The sequence below is a fragment of the Sinocyclocheilus rhinocerous genome, unplaced genomic scaffold (assembly GCF_001515625.1).
Source record: "Sinocyclocheilus rhinocerous isolate Xijiao unplaced genomic scaffold, SAMN03320098_v1.1 scaffold1785, whole genome shotgun sequence".
NCBI classification, from domain to species: domain Eukaryota; kingdom Metazoa; phylum Chordata; class Actinopteri; order Cypriniformes; family Cyprinidae; genus Sinocyclocheilus; species Sinocyclocheilus rhinocerous.
Window position 1 is genome coordinate 10532 of NW_015627538.1, and position 27296 is coordinate 37827.

General features: G+C 36.9%; 1 protein-coding gene across 1 annotated transcript in view; it reads left to right on the plus strand.

Annotated features, from left to right (window-relative positions):
* Nucleotides 1-8615: 8615 nt before the first annotated feature.
* The window catches only part of cdh6 (cadherin 6), a 32466-nt gene continuing 13785 nt past the window's right edge, over nucleotides 8616-27296 (plus strand). Inside the window, exons 1-4 of the mRNA XM_016539287.1 lie at nucleotides 8616-8692; nucleotides 21843-22179; nucleotides 24686-24980; nucleotides 26079-26198. Coding sequence (XP_016394773.1) covers nucleotides 21967-22179; nucleotides 24686-24980; nucleotides 26079-26198 — 628 coding nt within the window. The 5' untranslated portion in view covers nucleotides 8616-8692; nucleotides 21843-21966. The remainder of the gene's footprint in view (nucleotides 8693-21842; nucleotides 22180-24685; nucleotides 24981-26078; nucleotides 26199-27296) is intronic.

Below are 27296 nucleotides of genomic sequence, written 5' to 3' on the forward strand. Positions count from 1 at the left end.
ATCTTGAAAAAAAAAAAGTATCACAGTTTTCACAAAAATATTAAATATCACAACTGTTTACAACAAGAAGAAAACAGTTATTAACTGTTATGTAATACTATTTGGCAATAGTTTTGTATTTACTGTATTTTGATCAAAATAAATTCAGCCCTGGTGAGCATAAAATACTTCTTTCAAAAACATTTTAAAAAATCTTACAGACCACAACATTGGTAAAATTGACTGTATATATATATATATATATATATATATATATTTATTTTTTTATATATATATTTATATTTTTTTTTTTTTCCTGTACAGGTTATAATAATGAGAAATAAAGGAAAATATAGCCACTAAAGACTGTCACACTAGCTATTCCTCAAAATCCTCCTTCAGTGTAGCAATCTCTGCCTAATACAGTTCAAGGAACAGAAAATAAACGAATTAGCTAAAGCTACTGTTCCTCTTAAGAGATTTCATCTAACATTTTATTAATGCTCATCTGTGTACAACTTTAATGTGTTTTAGATATGAGACGTGTGCTACAAGTTGCATGGGCAAGTGTGGTTAGTTTGTATAAAAGCATTACTGCTGAAGGTCTATAGTCAGAGGCAGCTGCTGAAGTGCTGTGGCAAAAGAATTGCAGGGTCGAGTGCACTCTCCAACCAAAGGTTGCACCAAAGTTAATTACCGTAGACTGAAGTTATTTTGTGTTCCCCATGGGATTTTCTCGGTGCAAAAATAAAGCAGTAACTTGTGAATTCATGCCATTTCCTGAAGCCTTCCACCTCATTTAAAAAAAGGGGCCAACATCTATTGAATGTTACCATAGGTTTCCAGCAGTCCCTGCTCCTGCTTATTGTAGCCCTATACCTAGACACTATTTTTGATTAATCCTTTCATTATGTTCTCTTCAGTCAAGACAAAGGCTCTGTGGGTCATCACCCCTTGGCTCTTTTAAATCTCAGACCTGGTCCTTACCAGTTGGAAAAAGCAGATTCCGGGCCACTTAAAAAAAAAGAGGATTACGTCCATTGGCTTTGTAAACCACCAACACCTGAAAAGGCCTTTAAACGGGCCACACTCTGGCTAAAGATTTTCTCATTTTTGCCTTGTTAATTTGAAGATGGATTTAAACATACCTCTTGGATTAATCGACTGAACAGTCTCTAAAGCTTTAAAAATGCCAAGTGCTTAAGGGTAGTCTTCAGACAGCCGGAACCGCACAAGTGTGAAAAGTGATTTTCCTGAGGGACGGAACGGAAATATCCTTATTTGCATTTAGAGAATGCATCAACTTCATGAAATGTTTAGCAACTGTGAAGCAGCGCTTGTGTTGATGTCACAGCACAATTTGGCTTTTAATAGGACCAGAGGCTTAAGCGCGGCATTACATCTTTCCTTCCTCTTGAAATTGTCACTCCGTAATCCCTTGGCAAAGAGTAATGCAGCTAGATTAGTGGGCCAAACCCAGATTTCTGAGCGATCGTCAGAGGACCCACAAAGAGATCGCTGGACCATCTAGCTCACAGTATATACGTCGCTCCGTGTTTTTTTCCGTTTGAAAGCTACAGAATGCATGCCAACGCTATACTGTATATATGAGATCTGATGAAGACGAGGGCTGTGAAATGTGTTGATTTGTGTACAAAACACTTCGGGATTTAATAACAGTGAACAGGCTCTGTCCATCTGGGCCAGCGAGGGGGGCTGATTAATCCGTGGCTCTGTGCAGTATGAGGGATATTAAGAATGGACAGTTGAAAAGGCAAGAGGGTCTAGCTGCAGACTTGCACTTGCACTCTCAGACTTGCATTCTCAGACACTTGCGCTTCCGCTAGCGACGTCACTTGCAGTCTTTTATTTTTTTATTTTGTTCTATTTATTGATTACTTTTTGTTTTGCAAGTGACATTGTAATTTTGTTTATTTTTTTCTTGTCTTCACCACCTGGCTACTGTTGTAAAATGTTGAGAAATTCAAACAAAAAGTAATAAAAAAATAGAACAAAATAAAAAATAAAGCCTGCAAGTGACGTCGCTAGCGGAAGCGCAAGTGTCTGAGAATGCAAGTGCAAGGCTGCAGCCAGACCCTTCTCTGAAAAGGACCTGTCTGAATACAATGAAAGCAGAGAGAACTGTTTTTATTTCACATGAAACAGCTTATACGGCTCAAAATATGATTGATTTGATTGCCTTCCGCCCTTCAAATGCTAATTTCCTCAACCCACATGAGATGCCTTTTCAGAATATAAACAAGATTAGATTAGCTCAACACCTCAGCAGAAAATCTCATTCAAAATACTAACATAATCGCCCGTTAATTCGCTTTTCAACAGCTTTTATCACCTTTCAGCATCTTTATCAATGCAAGACAATCAAGGGGTAATTGATGCTAATGTTACATACAAATCAAACATATTATTAAATGAACAATGAGAATCATTTTGACTGTCATCCCCACTGACTTGGCTGTTAATAGTCATTAGAAATGATTATATATTTATATTGCATTGTGATGTGTGTGAACGGAAAAATATGCAATGTAAATTGGTTTTGTGAACTTTAGTTTACTGTTACTCTTTTAGGGAACACTTTGAAATAAGGTTTACTTCATTAATGTTAGTTAATGCATTATGTATAATGACCAATATTCATAATTGAAAATACTTATTTGTAAAAGTTTTTTTTTTATTTTTTATAATTATTATACATTTTGATATTTTTATATATCATCAATATTAATATTTGTTTGTTTATAATACATTCAAGTTATTTTATACATCTAGAAAAGTGAAAAATTTATTAGTATGTAGAAATCAACTTGAACCTAAAATGCTGTAATATATTGTTCAATGTTTATTATACACTGAAAAAAAAGACATAGACACAATTTCACTTAAAAATTCCTTGCAAATTTCATAATTACTTATAAAGATACTGCATATAACACATTGAATTAAACATGAAATTTTGAAGTAGAAAGCAAATCCTAGTAAAACTTACTCCAAAAATACTTTTATACAATTATACAATTATTTACAATGAAAAATAATTTTTACAGTGTGCCCAATGCATTCATTAATGTGAATGGATTGTTCATTGTTGCAAAGTTGCCCTCTTTTTTTTTGTGTAGTTTTATTTCAAAACACACACATGCACTTGTATGTCCTTCTAGAATTCTTTAGGCCTGTGTTTGTCTCTTTCGCTCTTGTTTCCTCATGACAGTAGCGCTATAAATGCAACATGACAAAGTCTATTGAGAAGCACGTCTAATAAATTTCTCCCCCTGCTGTAGTGATGTTGCCCTGGGTCCTTGGGATCTGCTCTCTTGCTGAGGGTGGAAATCACATTCCAGTGGCGGAGACGGGTCAACCCCTGCGATTTTCCATGCTCAGCAAGAGTGCTCGGGACTACTCTCTTAGGCCTCAATGACTCACATTTGAATCCTCAGGGAATAGATACTTTACAGCTCATCTCTTAACACACCAGCCTTACGGGACATGCAAATAAGATGCCCTTGAAGTTTCCACATTCATTAAAAGAAATTCAGATATTTGCATTCGGAAACATGGAGATACAAAGACTCGGATGTGACAAGAAGTCATCAGCATAATTATGTATGTTATACAAACCGCCGTTTGCTCCGTGCACATATTTTTTCTTTGAAATACTGAAGGCATTGCATGACATATCTGGGCTGCTTATTATTTTACATTGCGCCCATTGCTCCTTGACTCTGTCTTGGGTGGTATAAGGTATAAGCCTGAGCCAATATGCTGTTACTGATTTAAAGCGGATTATCGTTTGCTGTCCTAAGCCTCAGTGAAATCCTTTAAAATATTCATATTGGCAGACCTGGATTAGAAAACGAAACAACAGTCCTCTTTTTTTTTTTTTACCCTTGTAGATCGGCTATATGTGTTTATTTATTTTATTTTATTTTTATTTTTTTAAATCTGCAAAACTCATACAAACACACTAGTTAGGATGAATCTCAGCTTCTTTACAATCAACTTAATGCTATTTTCATATTTAATGTGTGATGGAGTGTGTGTTGTATCTATGCTAGATTAGATAGCGCTTAATGCAGCATAAACAAACATCTGCTGAGTGATTGGCTGTTAACATAAAGCATGTGTGCTATCGTTCCATCCTCCGTCACCACATTTATACTCATCTTCACATTACAGCCATAATCTCTGTTAGCATGAGACTGGAGACAGCAAGGAGGAGAATTTTCACTATCATGCTGGTTTATTGGAGTCAAGAGCATTTGTATTGTTATCAATAGTCCATATATACTATATATACATTTTCTTTAATTCACATGCATGTACAGCTTTATCAGTGTATGACAGGATATATGCACTTTTCCAATTTTTTCCTTTTTTTCACACATACAGTACAAGCATTTGTAAGTTTATTCACGCTGACTTGAGCAAGACTTTCTGCTTTGTCAGCAGTCAAGTGGAATGTGCATCAGCCATGTCAAAGAATACATTTAGGATTTCATCAGTTGGAATTCAGCTGGTGTGTGTGTAAACGCGTGGCATTTCCAGAGTCGAGCATCATGCCTGTGAGCGATCTTGTCACATTCCTGGTAACTCGAATTATTAATGCGGTGTTGGTCAGTCTTTTTTTCTTTCTTTCTTTTTTTTTAAAGAAAAAAAATTGCAAAGACAATTGTTAGAATTTCTTCTGATATCGTGAAATGTCTCAGGGTCTTGTGAGCAAAGCAATAAAAATTTCACATCATTCAATTCTGCTCCTAAATGCTGAGTCATAAATCTACTGAAACAATAACTTTATTCTGTGCCCCCATTAACAGACCCACTAATGGGGCATCATCAGGCCTAGAGGAATTCCAGTTGTGTTTAGGAGGGGTTGGAGTCGACAGGAAGGGGTCTTGCTTCGTTAAAGTGTGACCAGGTTTCATGGGGTGGTGTCTCTCTGATGACTGAACATGGTATGTGGCTTTTGACTTTAGGGATGGACTTTGAATACATAGCTAACTATTTAAGTTATCACAAAAAGCTCAATTCACAAGTTCTATCTAATACAAGAGTCTCAAACTTGTCCATTGGGCAGAATCTGATATTTGTTTGTTTATTTATTTATTTGTTTGTTTATTTATTTATCCCTCTGAGTATTATTGGTTTATCACTCAATAAAGCCTGTAAATCAGTTTTCACTCTGCATTTAGGTTTGGCATTTAATTTTATCTATAGATTTCTTAAGGTTTGCTAAACAGTAACTTATGCCTCAAAAATGTTGTTGTATTTCCTTCTTGGAAAAAAAAAATGTTCACTCAGAAATTGCAAATTTCACAGATAATTACAACGATACAAGAAACATTGGAATAAAACAACATTTTGAAGTAGAAAGACATGTTTCAGTAATCACTGAAACAATAACTTTATTCTGTGCCCCCACTAACAGACCCGCTAATGGGCATCATCAGGCCTAGAGGAATTCCAGTTGTGTTTAGGAGGGGTTGGAGTCGACAGGAAGGCGTCTTGCTTCGTTAAAGTGTGACCAGGTTTCATGGGGTGGTGTCTCTCTGATGACTGAACATGGTATGTGGCTTTTGACTTTAGGGATGGACTTTGAATACATAGCTAACTATTTAAGTTATCATAAAAAGCTCAATTCACAAGTTCTATCTAATACAAGAGTCTCAAACTTGTCCATTGGGCAGAATCTGATATTTGTTTGTTTATTTATTTATTTGTTTGTTTATTTATTTATCCCTCTGAGTATTATTGGTTTATCACTCAATAAAGCCTGTAAATCAGTTTTCACTCTGCATTTAGGTTTGGCATTTAATTTTATCTATAGATTTCTTAAGGTTTGCTAAACAGTAACTTATGCCTCAAAAATGTTGTTGTATTTCCTTCTTGGAAAAAAAAAATGTTCACTCAGAAATTGCAAATTTCACAGATAATTACAACGATACAAGAAACATTGGAATAAAACAACATTTTGAAGTAGAAAGACATGTTTCAGTAATCTTTGTTTTATTTATAGCTTCGAAAAATCTTTTTTTTTTTTACAGTGTATACACCTTTTATAATTCATGTATAATGACTCATTTATGCAAATGTGGATATTGTCATAGTCATAAAGGCAGAATTATTAAAATATTATTATCTTTTAGCTATATTAGTGCCGTCTATCGATTAAAAATTCAATTCAATTAAATTCACACATTTTTTCTGAAATTAATTGTGATTAATTTCGATTAATCCCACCTAACATTAAAGTTTTAAAATATACTTTTACAGTATATTGCAATACTTTCACATTCAGTCTTCAAATTAATGTAGAAACAATATAATGACAGTATACTTTTAATGTTTGTTTAATGGCATCTCTTTATAACTGAAGGCATGTATCACTGATGCCAATACTACTGATGCCTCTAGGAAATAGTTCTCTTTTTGTGTTAATGGATTTTTGACTATAACCATTTAACATTACAGTATAATTGAGCATAACTGTTATATATTTATATTAACAGTTATGCTGTTAATATAATGACATATTTGTGAATAAGACCCCTTGTCTAGCTGACAACAACAAACAAGACTGTACACATACACACATGCCATTTTGTAAGTTAACTTTATAAATGTGCCAATAACTTTGTATGGATAAAATTTACGGTTGTGAAACATTTGTCTCCTGATAGACAACAGTATCCAGCTAGGTCTTTTGCGTTTGAGACCCCTGATCTAATTCTTGATAGTGGTACTATTAAAGTAAACTGATTTGCCTTGCTGTCCATAATGGAGGACTCAAGTGTTACGTTTCCCCCACGGATTACATAATTTAATGTTCAGTAGAGAAACAACAAAATAAAGGATGCCGGAGCAGATGTTTATATATCCTTATGACTGACAGGAGTAGAAAAACATGCTCCTCTCAAAATTTCATTTAGAGCTCCATTAAATGCAAGAAGGCCAAGAACATAACATAGTAGTTAAATAGCTTCTGATGTAGGCGGCCTGATGCATTTCCCTTCATTGTGGCGTCTAACTGTACAGCTGTTTCCATAACCAGAGATCATCAGTAATTATTTTATCACTAGTCAGAAAAGTGCTAAAGCATCATAGTGCAAAAGAAGTCAGGCGGGGGTCTTGAGGGGTTTTTGATTCTCAGCAGAAAAATATATGGACGGTAAAACTTCAGTGAAATGGTAGGCTTCAATGCCCACAACAGTTACACGGGGTCAATAGATTTATGACACCAAGTCAGAGTCTTTGAAAAATGAACTAAAAAGCTTTGTTCTCCATCTCGCATAACATGTTCCGGATTCTGAAGCCGTTCAATAAAGGGATAGTTCACCCAAAAAAGAAAACCCTGTCATGTGGGCCTACTCATCCTCATGTTATTTCAAACCTTTCTTCAGTGGAACACAAAAGAAGATGTAAAAATGACAGCTTCAGTCACCATTCACTTTCACTGTATGGAAAAAAAGATGAAAGTGAATGATGACTAAGGCTGTCAGTCCATAATATTCTGCCTATTCTGCATCTCATAATCTTGTACTGCAGTTATATCTGATCAAATGCACATCATTATTCTTTAGCTTGGGTTAAACAAATCAATTCTGCTTGGTTGGAACAGCAGCTATGCTAATTAGGCTATGTCTCTATTTCTTTCTCTGTTTCTGCCGATTTACACAAGCTTCAGTCTGGATCCAGAACACCTGAGAAGAGATGATGCCAACCCCTCAGAGGACCTCAGATGATGCCAACCCTGAAACAACATACAAAACTACCAAATGTTGCTATAAGTTTGATTGCAACATATAATAATTGCTGTTAATAGAGTTCATCGTGTCTGATTACGTCTTTAATTGATTTTTCCGTACATTTCTGCCATGTGTACATTAACTGACATCGTCACCATTGATAAGCTACCACTAAATATATTGTAGAAACTTAATTTTCTGTAAAGCTGCTTTGCAACGATTTGTATTGTGAAAAGCGTTAAACAAATAAACTTGAATTGAATTGCCTAACATCTCTTTCTGAGTTCTTCGGAAAAGTCATACAGGTTTAAAATAACATGAATATGGTGAGTAAACGACAGAATTAAATAGAAAGAAATAATCCCTTTAAAAGCAACGTTAACACAAGTTTGGTTGTTTGGATTTTTTGAAAGCTGCCTCTGCCTTTTTCCTCCACGGCCAAAAATAGATTAATGATAAACTGAATCAAAGTAGAGAGTTAATAGTAGTGACCCAAATCTGAACAGACGCGACGATATCATATAACGCAGGCTTAATTTTCAAACTACTTTCGCATCCCTTAATGTTCATGATCCCTCTCAGTCACCGCGCTGCGAGTGACAGCCAATCAGCGGCTCTGTCGCTGACACCGCACGAGATTTGAGAGAGAGAGAGAGAGAGAGAGAGAGAGAGAGAGAGTGAGAGAGAGAGAGAGAGAGAGAGAGAGAGGGGGGCGAGCGGGGGGGAGGGCGAGCATGACACACAGCAACCTGATACCACGGACACTTCAGGCAGTTCTGGACATCCACCATTCACAGAGAGAGAGAGAGAGAGAGAGAGAGAGAGAGATGATGCTGCGCACAGGGGAGGGGAGAAAGAGAGACAGGGAGTCCACACACAGTACAGTGTCTTCACAGCGCTCAGCGGATACACATCGAAAGCAGGACTACTCTCGACTCCTCAGCATTGAGGTGAGTGGGGAAATTAACTAGACTTATCTAGTTTTCGCGTTTAATTAAACAGAAATGCACTGAATATGCGTGCGCTATTTGACCCCTACAGACTGTGTGCTAATGCCGTAGATGGATGGATGCGCGGATGGATGATGCCTGTCAAAATTGGTCCGGATACTTTTTTTAAACTATTAAGCTACATATAAGTGATTTTTACCATGGCAAAACATTTGTATGATGTTATTTCTACGTGTTTAATGTTTATGGTTCATGTAGGCAGCTTCCTGTTTTTCAGAGCGCGTGAGTTTTAAAAGGCTCGTTGTAATACTGCATACTTATTCTTGTTTTTAATGCTTAAGGTAATATTCGAGTTTAAAATGTTAATACTATATCTTGAGGGAAGATGAAGTATTGTAGTTGCCGTTTAAGCTGCAAAACCTGCTGTAAAAATGTTTACATTTTTTTGTTTCCATCTATCCATATAACTTGCCTCAATAATAGCTTTTTAATAGTGTTTTCGTGGTTTTTATCAGTGAATTCTTTTAGTAAAGAGTGCACTGACCGCATCACTGCAGGTTGTGATTTGTTGATTTTACTTAATGATTTAAGGTAGCAATTAAACTTAATTTTTCAGTTTTAGTGGGTTGACATTTTATGCAGTGTGCTCACTGTCCATCTGTTGTGTGGCATGTCAGAAAGTGATGTACTTAGTTATTTACATTTCAAAGTCTTTTTTTCAGAGATAACACTGAACAATAATTGTATTGTTCAGCATGTATATGCAACATCTATTTTTGTGAGTACTTGTGACAGAGACTCTCTGTGCTGCTTTGTTGAACCTTGTTACCATATTTTCACCGTATTTTAGTGTCAGGCCTGTTAAAACTGAGAACTTTAATATTTGTAAGATTTGCCTATACATAGATGTGGACATGAACTGAGCAGATCCAGAAAATCAATGCAAGATACATTTTTGTACATAACCTTTGTTATGTTACAAAATGTAACAATATATATTAAATATATATTTAAAAAAATGGCTAGACATCACTCTTTGTGAGTGCAGACCCTATAAAATTATTTTAAGAAATTCCTTATCCAGTAATCAAGGATGACTGAAAAAGTAATGGAGAAGTCATGGAAATTCAATGATCAAAAGGTGTGGGAACATGTTCAGACTGTAGCTCTGTTTGAGTCCTTTTATGTCAGGCACCTGTAGATTTCGGGGTGGATTGATTAAAGTTGTTCTACATTATGTAAATTATTCATAAATTCAGGACTTCTCCTTCAGAATTTATTCTGAGGAAGAACCACAATAGTTGCAAGTGTTTCTAAAATGGGAGATGGTATTTTAATTTGTCAATGTTATTATTTTGTCATACGAATACAAAACGATATTAATGTTTGTTCTTTCCAATCTTTGTGGCGATGCAGTTTTTAATCCTATAAATTGCTGGATTTGACACACTGTAATATATCTTAGTCTTGCAAATATTGGTTGAGCAACTGTGGTCTTCAGTATATGGATTGTTTTGTAGTGTTCTGCTTGGACTTTGATTGGATTTTAGGCCATACATGTAACAAACAGTAGACCTCTTAGATATGATCCTTTTTGATAATGCTGATGTTAGGAATATTTTTTTGAGAAATGATAAAGAAACTGATAGATGGGTTTATTCAAATTGATGTTAGTTAATAGTATACTGGATGCAAAGATATGAAATTATCAGTTATCCTTTTAAAGGAATAACACTTTATGTGGTTCTCTGTGGATGTATAATGGATTCTGAACAGTTGGGTTTTCACTAAAGACTCGAAGAACCCTGATACATAATTTCTAAAGGAAGATTTGTTGCAAAACATGGATTTTCAACGGAAGGAAATGTAGCTGCCTACCACATACAGCATGTTTTTTTTTTAAACACAAACGTATCATTTAAATGTTAGCATATTGAGAAATAATATGTCACCTAATAATCAAAGGGTTAGAAAATACTTGCCATTCTGTTTGGGTTCAGAATAGTTTGCCAAAGTCTTCGTGATAGTGAGGCCACATGACCTTTGACTTGCTGAAATTCTTTGACAACAAGCCACATCACAATTGAATGGAGAATAACGTGCTTGTTTGTTGTTGTTTTATCGCGGGCATTTTAATTAAATCTGAGAGGCTGTCTGAGAGGTTTTTTTTATTTATTTAAAAACACAAAACAAACAAAAAAGCATTTTAGTGTCAGTTGTCAGTTGTCATGCTGCATTTAAACAAACATATTTAAAATATGATGTTTTAGCAAACAATAGACTTTCTCTTTTTATCAAAAGTTTCACACTTTGACAGTTTTAATAGTTTGAGAGTACTCAGATTGTGAGGATGCCTGCATGCAAATGTTTCAGTAGGCTCTGTATGATAATTAGATCAGAGCTATCTGTCACCTGACATGACAATGGCCCAGCAAAAGCTGTGTTTGCTCGCAGGAGATGAAGCAGGATAACATTGATTAGCACATGCACGTGATTAATTTCACCCAAGAGCGATTTATGGAGCTCCATCTTGCTTTTACCTCAATAATGGAGCCCCTCATAAATATCGCCCAAAATTAAGCACTTTCAGACAACTGAACTGCAAAATAACATGATCAAGAAAAGCGCGACTGGAGTTTAAACCTATTTTTCCAAGATATGGGTAATTTGCTGTTCTGATGTGTAGAACACTTCCAAAATCAATAGAACACTGTTTATCTACACCCGCTTTAGTCCAATACGAGGAGATTGATTTTCTTTACCAATTCATCGTCCGCTATCTGTTTTCAGTTTCCTGGCTTGTTCGTGTTCGTTCTTGTTGTTTACTAATTCGTAAGGATGGGGATGGAGGGAGGCGAAAGTGTCTCCAGTGAATCTTTAAATGGGCCCACAAAGGAAAATACGTTCTCCGCGGTTTCTGTCTATGATAATAAGTTTACTTCTTACAGCAGGGTGTTGTTATTTTCTTTCATCCACACGTCCCTATAGGAAATAGCCTTTGTATATGAAAGCTCTGGACGTCCTCCATAGCATACTCCTCACATCGTGCACTGTGTAAAATGACAGGGCAGATCACAGAGAGTTCGAGTTGGAGGGAATTTGGGGGGAAAAAATAGCATTGATGATGAAAAACAAACTTGAAACGGAATTCGCTATGCACAATGAATATTTCTACCATTCAGGCTGGTGCTTTAGAATAAATAAGGATCGCTTGCTCTCTTTGTACCGAGTGTGAAATAAGAATGCTGATGACAGAGACAAGACACCGTGCTTCCTGCCATGGCTGCGTTTATGTAAGATGATTTATTCAGTCAGTACATGACTGCTCTGACCTGTGACTCCCCTCCATCTTAATCACTGTGACCCTGGTGATTTAGGTAAACTTCAGTGTGTACGGTTAGTAAAAAAGGGTGGGCTCCAAATGTTTATGGTGCTTATGGATCCTTTAGCCATGGATGGTGAGATTTTAAGATGATTGCTTTTACAAAACATTCACTGTAAAAAAAAAATCTGTGAAAAATGATGGCAACATTTTGTGTTACACAGATTGAACTTAACTTTAAAGTAAAAAAAAAAAAAAAAAAAACATTATTTTCCACATACTGAACATTATTGTTTCTCCTCTATGCCCCGCCTTTCTGAAAAGGGCAGATCACAGAGAGTTCGAGTTGGAGGGAATTTGGGGGGAAAAAATAGCATTGATGATGAAAAACAAACTTGAAACGGAATTCGCTATGCACAATGAATATTTCTACCATTCAGGCTGGTGCTTTAGAATAAATAAGGATCGCTTGCTCTCTTTGTGCCGAGTGCAGTGTGAAATAAGAATGCTGATGACAGAGACACCGTGCTGGCAGTCCTGCCATGGCTGCGTTTATGTAAGATGATTTATTCAGTCAGCACATGACTGCTCTGACCTGTGACTCCCCTCCATCTTAATCACTGTGACCCTGGTGAATCAGGTAAACTTCAGTTCAACTTCAAGTCTTCTGAGCATGTACAGTTAGTCAAAAGGATGGGGTGGGTTTGAATCAAACGTGCATATGGTTGCTTTAGTCATCGATGGTGGGATTTTAAAACATTTGCTTTCATAAAAGATTCACTGTAAACAAATCTGTGAAATGGCAACATTTTATGTTATACAGAAAAAAACTTTATATTTCATTAATTTAAATAGTGTTACTATATCAAAATACTAAAATTTGTATTTAACTTAATAATAATATACTAACAACCACCTTCAGTTGGTAAAGAGAAACCACATGATGAATCAGAGTTCATCACAAGTACCTTTTTCACAAGTTGAGGTAAATACTAAAACATAGAAGGTGCACAGTGTCAGAGTTTAAAGTTTATCAACAAAATTACACAAATACACAAGATACATCAAACTGAGCACAACTGCCAAGTAACAACAGGACACAAAACTAAAACTTTAATTTAAAAGTCCAAAATGGGGAATATGTGACAGCAGCACACGACACTTAAAAAAATGCAATAATCATTAATTTACCAACATAAGATGTAACATAAATCCCTGATGTACTGATTCGAAACAAAGTTAGACACATAGTTATTTCAATGATAAACCATCAAAAGGGAAGTGTCATAAACATTCTGAATGTCAATTTTTACATTTTTAATTGTAAATTATAAGATTGCTTGTTCTTTTTCACTTCTTAAAACTATACTTTTAAAAGTATTTTACTGAAAAATTACACAAAATGTCCCATTACATCTTTTTATCATCCCATTACATTACATCAGGTTTTCACCATACTTACTATAGAGTAAGGGAACTTACTGTCAATCAATTAATAGTTTTTTTTTTACTATAGCATTTTTACAGTCATTTACCTATGAAATTACTTTCATTTTTAGTCTTGTCATTAGCACAGAAACACAGCTCGAATCTGTTTTCACGAGAATGGAGAGCCTTTAATCGGAAATCCTCCTCAAAGTTTTTGATTCGGGTTTGAAGTGACTTTTGATTCATGTTTGCAGTGACTTGCTCAGCTCGGCTGTCTCTGCTGATGTGATCTACTCTGGCTGGTACATGTCGAAGCCGAGTTCTCCACCCATGTACGCATGGATACATGAGTCCTCTCGATCAGTTTTTTTATAGTCATATATAAGACATCTCTAACTGTCTCCAGATGTCCACCATGTTACACTAGGAGAGAGCAAGTCCCAGTTGCATGGAAATTTGTGGGTGGCTAATTATCTGGTGGCTGGTGTTTTACATACAGCCCATTGAACTCTAGCTCTCATGTATCTCCTTCAGCATAGCCTCTTGTAATACAGTCTAGATTTGCATAACTGAGGAGCTTCCTCCCTTTGGAAGATGAAACTGTGTCCACAATATATGGCGGCACCTAATTACTCACCAGAGCTGGGTTGTCAAAAATTGGCTATCTGCGCAGGCAGCATCTAATCATGTAGTCCACTTTCAGGCACAATATTAGGCCTAATGTCATTAATGTTCCTCTCAGTTGTCATGGTTCTTTCAATTGATTGCTTTCTCCTATTACGTACGAGTCAGTCCAAAATGAGGCAGAATGTGTTACAGCTCTCCAATTTTCGAACCTGCCCTGGACGTGTGTGATATGAATTACACCAGTGCCGAAAATGTCCATTCTGTTGAGGAATCACGGTTGTCTCAAACCTAGATTGGTCAGACAATCTAGCCTGGATATTTTCCGCCGGTGACATCTCGCACGAAACTGCAATACTGATATATTTACCCTTGAAAGAACAAACTATCATACAAGCAGCATGGCCCAAAAGCAAATAGTTATTACCTGGAAGACGACACCGTCAGAATGTGGTCGCTGAAAGGGCACAAGCCCCAAGAGCAAAGTGCAAGAAATACAAACCACATACAGATTACTGTATGGCTGATGTATTTAATGGTAAATGAGATGCAGTCTGTTTTGGAATGGTTAAACAAACTTTTTTTGTAAAAGTACTGTAGGTATGCACAATATTTTGGTACTTAATCAGTTATCAGCTTATTTTCCTTGCATTATTTTTGATTTTTTTGTAATTATTGGCCTATTGGGTTTTTATTGGATATTTAATTGTGCCTGCTCATTCTTGCACAATCTCATTTTTTAAAATGCAAATTAAATTTGCCATCATCTAAGTCTCATTTTAAGATAATCTTTAGCAAATATTACTTTGTATATGCACTTTTCATATTCATACTCAAGACAGTTAATAAGCTCACTTAAAATTATTTTAGTTTTTAGTTGTTTTTAAATCATTTAGACAAGTGATTTAGACAAACTATATAGAATTTTAATATCAGACATTTATCAGTTAAATTTTTTATAATTAATTGTGCATGCTGAATTCTCAAACTTATTTATTTTAAGATCATCATTCATTCATTTTCATACCATCATTTAACACTCACTTGAAGTTAATCTTTAAAAATGTTAAAATGTTTTATTTTAATAATACTATTAAGTGTGATCTTTAGCAAATCTTAAAATGTATTTCCATTTTTCGCTTTCATTGTAATATAAAATATTAATACATTTACTTGTAGCATTAAAACCATTGATTTTGGTTTTTCATTTTAATTTATTTAGACAAACTGTTGTAGCATTTGTGTTGTTTTTTGTCCATACCATAATAATAATAATAATAATATAATAATAATTATATATATATATATATATATATATATAGGTCAGTGGCCCTTGGGTTGAAAAATCCAGGGTTGATAGAGTCCAGCTTTTCCACCGCTTTAGAGCCAAGTCCAAAGAAAGAAAATATAGAAGAAAAGAAGTCAGTTTTAATCAACAGCCTTTAACTTTTGCTCTCTGTTTGCCTTTGGCATATACGGTGGCTTTTAATATGAAGAATTTTCCAGTTGCCGCTTACAGGGTTTATTTATTTGTGGTCACAGACCGTTGGGATTTTCAATTGTTGCTGCGCTTGTTAATGTCAATAAATGTCATTATTGATTATTTCTGTTGATATATACTTTTTCTTTCCTTGTCGTGTGGGGCCTGAACTATAATATCAACAAAGAAGCAGAATCAAATGTCAGAGTTGGTTGTGATTGCAATCAAGATGACTTCGTGTGACCTTTTGAAATGGAAGCATTGTTACCTTGATTGTAAAATCCTGTCTTTAAGGCTTCTTTTACAAAGCAAGGGTTAGAGGCATAAAACAACACAATGAATTACGACCCAAGCCAGGAACGGTTCCATTTAGATACCTTCATGTAAATCCCGGCCGTAAATTGAAACGTAGTCTGGGGGTTAAACAACCACGTCACAGTCTGTCTGGAACTCAAGTGTTTACCAAGGTAAAGGTGCCACACTTACAAGATGTTGTGAGTCTGAGGATGAGTTAATGGCATTGTCAAGTTGTAAAAGGGCCTTCAGGGTAGAACACACAATAAATATCAACTATGATACGAGAAACAGTCTGTTTGACTTTGACAGCCTCTGCAAACTCTATTAGCACAGTGTTTGTGATTTGCGTATTTGTCAGTCGTGGAAGTGACAAGTAAACAAGCACGCACGTAAACGCGCGCGCACAAAACAACCAGACGCGGAGACATTTGCATTGCAATGGGAGCTGCATTCCAGGGCTGAATCACAATGCTGAAGGGAGGCTGCTGTCTCACAGGCTCCCACAGAGCTCTTTACACAGGCCGTAAAACTGCGGTTCCCACGGCTTCTCCTGTGCCTCATGAGGGGAAACCTAAACAAACACCCCACAATGCTGTTATGGGATTACAGGGAAACCTTTCCAGCTCCACTGCAAACGCTAGGGCCACACTGACACAAAGGTTAATAGGTGTTTTGTGCTATCTATTTGAACAGTCTGCATGAATCGACAAAGGAAGGGCAAGCTGCAGTCTATCACGCAACACTTTCTCGAGCAAATGAATGGTACGCGGCTAAATGGAGATTTGAGGAACATTTGATTTTAGCAGGTTTGGCTAAATTGCTTTAATTCAACACACAGTACGGTCTGCTCCAGGCAATTTGTGCGGCAAAAACACACGCTTTCACCGTCATTATGGCCGACCAGGAAAAGCAGATTCGAAGTCAGTGGCACAACATTGCTTCCAGATCACATTATGGCCTCTCTCGTTACGTAATTAAGAGGACCCATCTGGTACGGGCAGCGCTCCCTGACACTAATTGTGTTGGTGTGCACATGGCCATCCCATTGAGCAAAAAAAGACCTCCAACATTTGAATCCATTATCTCCTACTGTTCAGATTAAGGCACACATGTTGCCGGGGAGATTATGGCGGAGGGTCGAGCGACGCTTGTGTCTAGTAGGGTCGAGGCTTGAGGATTAAGTCTGTGGTTTGGTAACCCTATTGGTTAAGTACTTCCAGCAATCTAGTCACATGCCGGGTGTGCTGTGTCTTAACAAGTAACTCCTTTTATGTGTAGGTGATAATCGGTTTTGACCGATATTCATACTTTGTTATACTTTCCAGCTTAATCATATAGGAGTTCTTTAACTTTGGGTCTATTTGGCAAGTCTCTACAACACCTAACTCACCCAACAATAGGTAATAAAATTGTATGTATTATTGGAAGAATTAATCACCTTTTTTTCAAATAACAGCCATTCATTTTCAAGTTATAAATGTATATCTTAAAATTGAGCTAATAATTACAATAATTATAGGGGAAAAATATAAATTCTTAATAATAATAAATATAAATAATAAAATTATTTTTGAACATTATTATTATCTTATTATTATTAATAATAATAAAAAATGCATATGTTTTATATATATAAAATAGCAAAATTATATGAATTATATTATTATTATTATTATTATTATTATTAATAATAATAAAAAATGCATATGTTTTATATATATAAAATAGCAAAATTATATGAATTATATTATTATTATTATTAATAATAATAATAATAATAAATGCATATGTTGCTATTGTAGTTTAAGTTCAGTTTTGAATTTCAGTTATTGGATAGTTAATTCTTAACATTAAAATAATCCCTCACTATCGATCATAAAAACAGTATATCAATCGATTGTATGCTGTTGTGTGATAACCCTGTCCTTTTGGTTGTGTCAGCTGCAAAAACAGCGCAGTATTTACCTTCTCATCACCGATTTATTCCACATCTTAGCCTTTTTGCTGTCAGGTAAATGTGTTATTGCTTTTAAACACCAAGTGATGTGTATAAATAGCCAAAATGTAGGGTAGGTCAGATATGAGGAAAAAAAAACGTATGTCTAAAATGAATAAATCAATCATCGCTTACAGCCGAGCTAGAGTGTTGCAGGATAAGTGATACCTTAGCATTCGAAAACCCAGCTGTCTAGACAGCCCTTTTCCCCCCAAACAGACAAATCAATATATATTGATTACCCACTATGCCCTGGGGAATGACACGGATACGCTGCTTGGCAGGCAAGTGCACTGAACGGACCGAAGAGGAGCTCGAATCTGTTTAAGTGTGCCACCCTGACTGAATTTGTGTTCACCTGATCTCGACTTTGCCTCTCATGCACTGTTGCTCAGCGGTAGGAAGAGAACCGCAATCAAACATGGCACATGTCTCCTACCATTTTCTCGAGCGAGATGAGTACTAGCTGGAGAGTTTTCTCTTAGTGTTTTCACTAAGATGTGATGTAGCCAGAAGCTACATGAGAATTTCTTAGCAGAGGCAAAAAAATTAAAATAAATAAATAAGAGATTTGTGCAGCTCAGAAAAATCAAACATTTATGCTATCGCTATCATGAGACACTATATCATGTACCTTGGCTATGCAAACAAGAATGACCTATTTAAGAGCCGTGGCGTCTAGTCTTTCTAGTTAATGGGTGGTGGTCCGGTGCCTTATTCATTTTAATAGAGAGCCCGGAGACAGTGTGTGGCATTAGCTAGCTCTGTTTCTCTCTGCTCTGCTGGTCTGTGTTCCTACAGCAAGACTTGTTACCTGTCGCCTCCCTCCTCGCTGCCCGTGGCTGACATTCTCCTTCTCTCACTCCTAATTGCCCCTGTGGGACTTAACAGGGCTGCTGTGGCTGTCTGCAGTGTGGCAGAGCTTTCAGCGAGGGCCGCGCTCGAGGCCCCGCCTCACTCGCTTTCTCTCTCTCCCGCTTCCCGCTTCCCGATGCCTGACTAACTCCCCGCGTCCTCCACAGGTGTCGCCGGTCTTCCTCGTCCTCCCTCACCTGTCAGCCCCCGCCTCACTCGGCTTCTGAGGGGACTGTGTCTTTGAAAGAAAAAGAAAAACAAAACCAAAAAAAAATAAAAAATAGGACATCTGATGTCTCAAGGTCAGACTGCATGGTAAATTGCCTGATCTGAAAATAACAGCAGATAACGTTCAGGCAGAGGTAAGTGAGGTGCTATTGAGGTTAATTTGTTTGGTCTGTGTTTTGGATAGCAGACAACTGTGGCCCTGTTTATGGCAGGTACCCGGTGAGTTATTTACTTTATCGTTGCATTAATTGAAACATGAAAAATGAAAACATGCTAGTGTAACACAGTCAGTTTAAAGGTGACGTGTATAATTTATTCTACAGTTTGTGGGTTGGGTTCTCAGAAACTCTGTGGTATGTTGTGCTTTCAAAACGTTGGTTGTTTGAGCTTCCACACCAGCCTGACACAGCAACAGTGGCTCAGCCAATGGCGTGAGTTTGGGCGGGACTTTTGACCAATCGCTGACAGGGAGAATGTTTGGGAAAATTTTCATTATTTTTGCAGTTCCGTTTTAGTGATGCCTAGTGACAGCAAAATTACACACTGCAGCTTTAGTTAATTGTGAAGTTTGCCAAAATCTGTTTATATTGTAATTAACAAAAAAATGTTATTTTGAGTTTTATCATGTTCATGTTATAATAATAATAAAATAACCAGTGGTTAGTAACATCACATTTTCTAAATCCCAGACCAGAACATAACATACTCACGCTTTCCCCTTTTTCATTTTGAAATACACATAAAAATAAGTCTTATTTTTAGCACTTACTTTCACCATGCTGTGCCATACAAAGCATGCTGTAAAATGGAAACAAACTAGGTAAAGTTGTATTTTTAAATTAATGTTTGGGGGATTATCACATTTTAATAAAATCAAGGAAATTCCAGTGTCAAATTTTTTTTTAATTATTGCCACACACTTATCAAGTGAAGCAAACTATATAGTATAGACTATTTCTTCTGTGAATCACAAATGAAAATATTTTAAGGATTGTTGGGGTCCAACATTCATTTTCCCCCCCAAATTATATTTGCATTTTACAGAAGAAAGACAGTCATGCAGAATGAGGTTAATAGGCATTATCACCCTCTAGTGGCACCTTTACGTTATGATAATAGTGGGTTTGAAGGTTTAAAAAAAGCTGCAACAGAAGCTAACACTAAATATTATTCAGTTTACGTTTTTAGTTATTTTTTGTTTGCTTTTTTTGGAACAACATAAGTGTGTGTACTGTAAATGATGAAAGATTTTTTTTCATTTTCATCTAAATTATCCTTTTAAGGTACTCAATCATGACTTTCATAGTATAAGACTGACATAAAGAGTCTGTAGTTGTGGATCAGCATGTATCAAAATGGCACAACAGTGAGCCTGTAAAATGAAGTGCTGTGTGAAACCATAGTGTCCCATTGAGTTCTCCTAGTTTTGTGCTTATATTTAAGGACAGCAGGGGAATATTCATCCTTCACTATCCATCTCCCTCTCAGCAGGGTGGACTTGTAAATGAACGAGCAGACATTTTGTGCTGGAAACTGTGTCTGTTCACTCTGACACACCATGTAACAAAACCGCTTTAGATCCAGCTGAGTTCCCCCGGCAGGACTATGTCAAGGGATTTGCCAGGTCACAGAGCTGAGCAAAATGGCTGCCTGAGTTTGACTAATGTGCTCCAGGAGCCCGCTCTCTTTGCCCAGGAGTTTTGGGTGGCTGAAATTCATTAAAGAGCAGCATCCATAAACTACAATTGTTGGACATTCCATCTCGCTTTCCTGTTTGTACTGAAATACACAGATAGAATCATGCGCACACTTATATTTATATGATCATTTCTACCTCATTGATCATTCTAGCTCATTGACTTTGACAGCAAATCAATATCCTGCGCTATCTATTGTTACCTAATTCAATTAGGCCAATTCATAAAGCACAACATAATGGAGCTAATGGAAAGCACTATTAGGGGAATAGCGGCACCATTTAAGTCACGCACGGAACTACGAAAGTCAATTCGGCATTGCAATTGTGCATTTCCATCTGAATCGCTGGCCCTCAGCCGCCGCTCTTCCCGGATGAAGGGCGATGTTGACCTGATGCATTTTTACACCAATGGAGAGAGGTGCGCCAATGTCGCAAGCAATATTGTAAATCAAAAACCAGAGGTACTTAAACGCGATTCATTGAGAGGCCCGCGTCTCACCTTCGCCACTTTGCGCAATCACATTTGCAATCTGCTTGATAAACTGCGAGAGGGAGCGAGGGCAGGCGTTCAGTTGCAGACAAAGCCGCAGATTGATGTGGAAACAGGAAACGTGCTGATTGCTGATTATTATGTGGTGGCAGGATGCTTTTGTCTCTCAGACTGTCATTCCAGCAGGTCAGTTCAGAGCCAGCAGGCTATTGTGACCGTGCATTCTGATAAAACCCAACACACTTTGGTTGTTGGGTTTTTTTGAGGACCGGCTGAATTCAATAGCGCTGCGAGTGTTTAGATCTTTAAAGTGGGGCATTTAGAGAGCATACGTATTGATTCATTGATTACAGATTTGCGAGAGCTCGCCCATTGGCCCGCTTTGCAGTATTTTAAGAGTCGGAGGTTAATGGCTAGGTGGAAAAAAAGCCTTTCTGCCTTTTATAGTGATGGCTGCAGCACTTTGAATGGCCTCTGGTTTTATACTTCATGAATGTGGGACGCCAATTATATAGATATCAGAGCCTTGGCCACAAAACTTTCAGTGGAATTGGTGTCTTATGGAGAGTGTTTCAAAGATATCTTTAATAAGGGGATGGCTGTCGTATGATACAGGAGCTCAAGTTTCCTTTAATTAGGAAGGGAAGCATTGCCAGCAGCCTTGGGATAACACCGTGAGACTTTGCCCAATAACTGATTGTTTTTCAATTCCTTTCTCTCTCTTATTACAGGTACTGTGTGGCTCGCTGGCAGCCGGAAGGACTATGAGGGTGGCTGCCGCCTGCACTGCAGAGCTCTGTAACTTTGGCAGATAGGATCATTATACCCCTGTAAGACACCCTAAGAGCGGAAAAGATGAAGACTTGGATTGTACTTCTTCTGTGGGCATGTGCACACCAGAGTGTGAATGCAGTTGCCCTTTCAAGAGGGCCAGTTCGAAGGAAAACCAAAGAAATTGAAGGACGACAAGATAAAGATTTGCTCAGACGTTCAAAGAGAGGATGGATGTGGAGACAGTTTTTTCTTCAAGAGGAGTACACAGGAACAGAGCACCAGTACATTGGCAAGGTATGAGATCGTGTTTCTTTTCCAGGGTATAAAGGTGGTGTGAGCAGTGCTGGAGTAATATTGATGAAGTCGATTGCAGAGATTTGGTTTCATCACTCCTGTCTTCTGAGGTTAATAAACAGAGAATGATCAAAACTATGGCTATGCCATATGTAGGGATCTCCAGCATAGAGCCTGCTGGATTTGAGATAAGGAGCAGGGTGAAATCTGACCTCTCTTGTACCTCATACTTCATCTGAACCTCAGAGTTGCTAAGGATCAAAGATTAGAATAAAATATAGCAGCTTGATACTGTTGCTTATAGCAGAAGATCTCAAACTGTGGCCCTCAGTTGGTAGGTGACACAATTCAGAATTTACAATACTAAAAATATAAGATCATCAGTTTAAAATGTTAATTCATTAAAATATTCTGTAAAAAAAATAATAATAATTGACTGTGTAAACAGAACTGGGGGGGGGGGCTCAAGAAGGATCACATTAGTGAAAAAATCACTAATGTGACGCAATATCAAATATGATATGTGAAAAATTGCACCAGTATTAAAAATGTGATCAATACAGATAAAGTCGATCGTAATTTTCATTTTAAGACTAAAATAATTGTACAATATGAAAAATTTATATTAATAAGAATACATTTAACTTTGTTATTGAATTATTCATTTTATTAAAGATTAGATGATGGCAGGGGAAATGAGCATTTCACAATTAAATATCCAATATCAACATACCAATATAAACAAATAAATGTAACAATAACCAATATACTACATATATTATGCATCCCTAAATATACACTAAAGTTCAAAATGTTTGTGGTAAGTAACTGTGACGAGTGGGGGCGTGGCCGAGAGCCGTGGGAACGGAGCGAGGCCGGTGGAGTAATTGATAATGAGCGACACCTGCACCACTCACCGGTCTCGAGTCCCACGGAGGAGCTCCGGAAGGATAAAAGGACGAGTTACGACAGTGAAAGGAGAGAGGACCAGGCCTGGATTTTATTTTGTGTTTTGTGTGCGGTAGTCGTCCGCGAGGGGCTGCCGCTTTACTTTCATTTTGTGTTTGTTTATTTTATTAAAGTCTTTAAATGTTCGCCGGTTCCCGCCTCCTTCTTCCCGTGACTACGAACGTTGTTACAGTAACATTTTTATTTTGAAATAAATGAATACTTTTATTCATCAAGGACACATTAAATGGAAAAAGTGACTTATTAGTAAAGACATGATGATACAAAAATTATATTTCAAATAAATGCTGTTCTTTTGTATTTTCTATTCATTAAACAGTCCTAAAAAATCCCATTTTCCACAAAAATATTGTTAATAAAAAAAATGTTGTTTGAGTACCAAATTAGCATATTAGAATGATTAATCTCTGTAGGATCAAAAACATCAAGAAATCTTATTGACACCAAACACGGATTTGTATATTATACAATATTAATTAATAATGAGTTTGAAATGGAATGTAAATTTACAACAATAAAATCCTTAGTTTTTTTTTTCTTGTAAATGCTGTTCTGTATAATGCCTGTGAAGGAACTGATAAGAGATTTACAGGAATATTGATATTAATCAAAATATGACAAAATATGTATCTTCAATGCACAGTCCTTAAGCTTGCACTCCAGAGAGGAGAATGTATTAGGTGGTACTTGGATGTTCTGATTTGATCAAAGGCGCTACTTGGCCTGAAAAGTCTGAGAACCCCTGACTTAGAGACTTGAAGGCTTTGCAAAGGATCACAGACCACTGGATTATTCATGTGGGAGGTTGTAAGCGCAGAATTCACAAAGCTCTCATTGTTGCTATGGACATTATGTGTCTGGATCATGTAGCAGTCAATGTGGAGTAGAAGCAGCTATTTCTAAAATGTTCAGAGGGAAAATCACGAAGAGCAAAAGAGCCATTGTGTTTGAATAGTCTTTTGTATTTTACTACCCCATTTTACTATAACAAAGCGGCTCATTCAAGTGGAAAGAAATGTCAAATCATTCACTCACTCCTCTATCAGATGTCATTGTCAAAGCTAATCACATCACACCTTCAGCTCTGAAGTGTGATGCTCCTATCAATCAATTCCGTCATTTCTTCTAACAATAGTCATTATCAAAAATAAAAAACAGTTCGACACATCTCTGAAAGACGAGAAGCAGAAAAGTTTGATTTACCTTAATATCAGATCAAAGTGGTTGCACTAAGAGATACCATGTGGCAGCATCACTGTTAGCAATAGACGTGCATTCACCTTGATTGCACATTCAGCGTCTTGTACTTCCATCTGATATGCCATCAGAATTCAATTCCGCAAGGACTCATTTTCACATATTTACCATGGAGTGTCTGTCTCTTGCTACATAGTATTTCTTCATTGTTTCATTCCTTCAGAATCAACGGATATCAAATACATTCAGAATATTGAATGCAATACATATTCATGAGCCCTATCAACAGCAGAATGAGCGGAGGTGCTGATGAAATGCTTGAATTGCTTCCTCTCAACAGCTTCACTCAGATATGGATAAAGGAGACGGCACAGTGATGTACGTTCTCGCAGGAGATGGTGCGGGGACGATCTTTGTGATAGATTCCAACTCAGGCGATCTGCATGCTACCAGGAGCCTGGACAGAGAAGAGAAGCCTTTCTACACGCTCCGAGCCCAGGTTGTCAACAAGAAGACCGGCCTCCCACTGGAGCCAGAGACAGAGTTTACTGTGAAACTACACGACATCAATGACAATGAGCCCAAGTTTGACAAGGAGGTTTATACAGCGTCCGTACCTGAGAGGTCACACATTGGTAAGATTCGACAGCTTCAAAAACAAGTTTTGTGAGCAAACATGAATGATGTAAATATTGTAGAAGTAATACAAAACAATCTATTGCTTTATATAGTAGTACAAAACAAAAATATATCATATTTTTAAGGAATAATTAAGTCCAAAATAAAAAATGTATTATTTACTCTCCCTCATGTTGTTCCACACTGAAAAATTGACACAAAGGTTAATTTTGCCCTTGCAGTTCGATTCATAGCGACTGGAACCTTTTAAGCTGTAAAAAGGATGCAAATTTCATTATTCACTGATAATCTTACCCTGGAAAACTGTTAAGTGCTGCAACTTCCCTTGTGAAAAATAAATATTTGAAATGCATTTATTTCATATTAAGTATACTACAAGTATATTTACATATTTATGTACTTATAAAAATACCCTGCAGGTATAATTTTGGTATACTAAACTGGTATACATACTGGTATAAAGTCTGCTAAATTGGAACAAATAATTTTGTACTTAATGCACTTTTATTGTGCAGAAGTACTGCTGAGGTCCAGCTGAAGATATATTGAGGTGTATTTGTATTTGCTAAAGTGGAACTATTGCAAGTATACTTCAGGTATACTTTAAGTATCGTGTTAAGTATGACTAATATTAGACCGATATTTTTTCAAAGATCATACAATCCTCATCAATAGTGACATCAAAACACATTTTAGGCCTAATATTAAGAAATGTGCAATGTGCACAAGTAGTACTCCAAATAAAGTCTAATTACATTTTTTTATCAGTAAGTCTCAAACGATGTCAGTAAATAAGTTAACAGATTTGAACTATACTTAGTATGAAATAAATGTATTTTAAATATAATAATTTTTTACTTGGGTGGATTAATCAGATTTTTGAATTAATCATTCACGTTTCGCAAAAATTGGTTCAATTTAATTTTGTAGTATTTTTGTAGCTTGAAATTTTCAGTCCCGAATCATTACCCAACAAGTACATTCATATTTCCTCCTTTTGTTTTCCACTGAAGAAGAACAAACGTCATGTGAGTGACTGCATAATGACAGGTTTTTCGGTGAACTCTTCCTTGAACTGATTTCTTGTTTTTCAGGCACCTATGTCACTCAAGTTACCGCCCAGGATGCAGATGATGAAATGTTTGGCTACAGTGCTAAGCTGTCCTACAGCATCAGCCAGGGTCATCCATACTTCTCAGTAGAGCCAAATACAGGTCAGTCCTGTTGAACTGTTATATCATAGACAGAGATGGTGAGATAAACAGAGAGACACAGAGAGAGTGTGTGTATCTGTATAATTTGATATGGGGCAAGGGTTGTACTGCAGCTCTGTCGTTCAAGCATTTTAGCCGAGCAAATTCACCCAGCGAGCTTAATCATTGCTAATGTGTGCCCTGGAACATTTCCCGCAGAGGTCTTTGTTTAAACAAAAGAGAAATAGAAACACAAAAGCTCCCATGGCAGATTAGTGTCCAGCTTAGCACTGATATGCTTTAGCCCAGATGGGACACGAACGATGATGTCCATGAGCACACGAAATCCTAAGACCGAAAAAAGGGATATTCATTAGAGGTGGGGTTTAATCTGGGAACATTTGTGCCATTCAAAGAAGCAGCAGGGCCTGGGTTCTTCTCTACATGAATTACTGGATTTGCCTTTCGCCTTTTTTGGGTCTAACCAAGACATCAGGCGTATTCATGTTCAAAGTCAACGTGAATCACTGCTTGAAAGCCGCTTTACTTCTGTAATGTGACGTAATAGGAATTTCAATGATAAAAAATTTAGGATGGGACTGAGGGCGTTACAAACCAGAATGTGAGATTACTAAACAATCCCATAAAAGATATTTAACTATTGGTTAACATTATCCAGTAGTTGAGTAGTTTTCTTAGAGTTTTTACTTTAAGATTCTGACAAGAGTTAAAATTAGGGATGTGCGCGACGACTAATTTGACTGTCGTTTAAACGAAAGTTTTGTATCCGACTAGTCGACTAGTCTAAAAACCCCCAAAAGATGGTAAGAAAAAAAACCCTCTGTGCGTGCGTGTAGCATAGCCTATATTTGAAAAATGCAACAATGCCCATTTTACTTACTCAGACCATGCGTTATTTGTTCAGTGAAATTATCAATGTGGTCTGGTGAAAGACGGGACCTGAGGCGATTAAGTTAACAATAAAATTCCTGCACTTGAAAAAACGCGCTCGCGGCACGCAGAGATAACGAAAAGCAAGCCGACAGAGTTTCAGGAAGTGCCTGGACATCCCGCACCACCACCGAAGTGGGTCTTCATTAGAGGAATAGACGGCGCGGA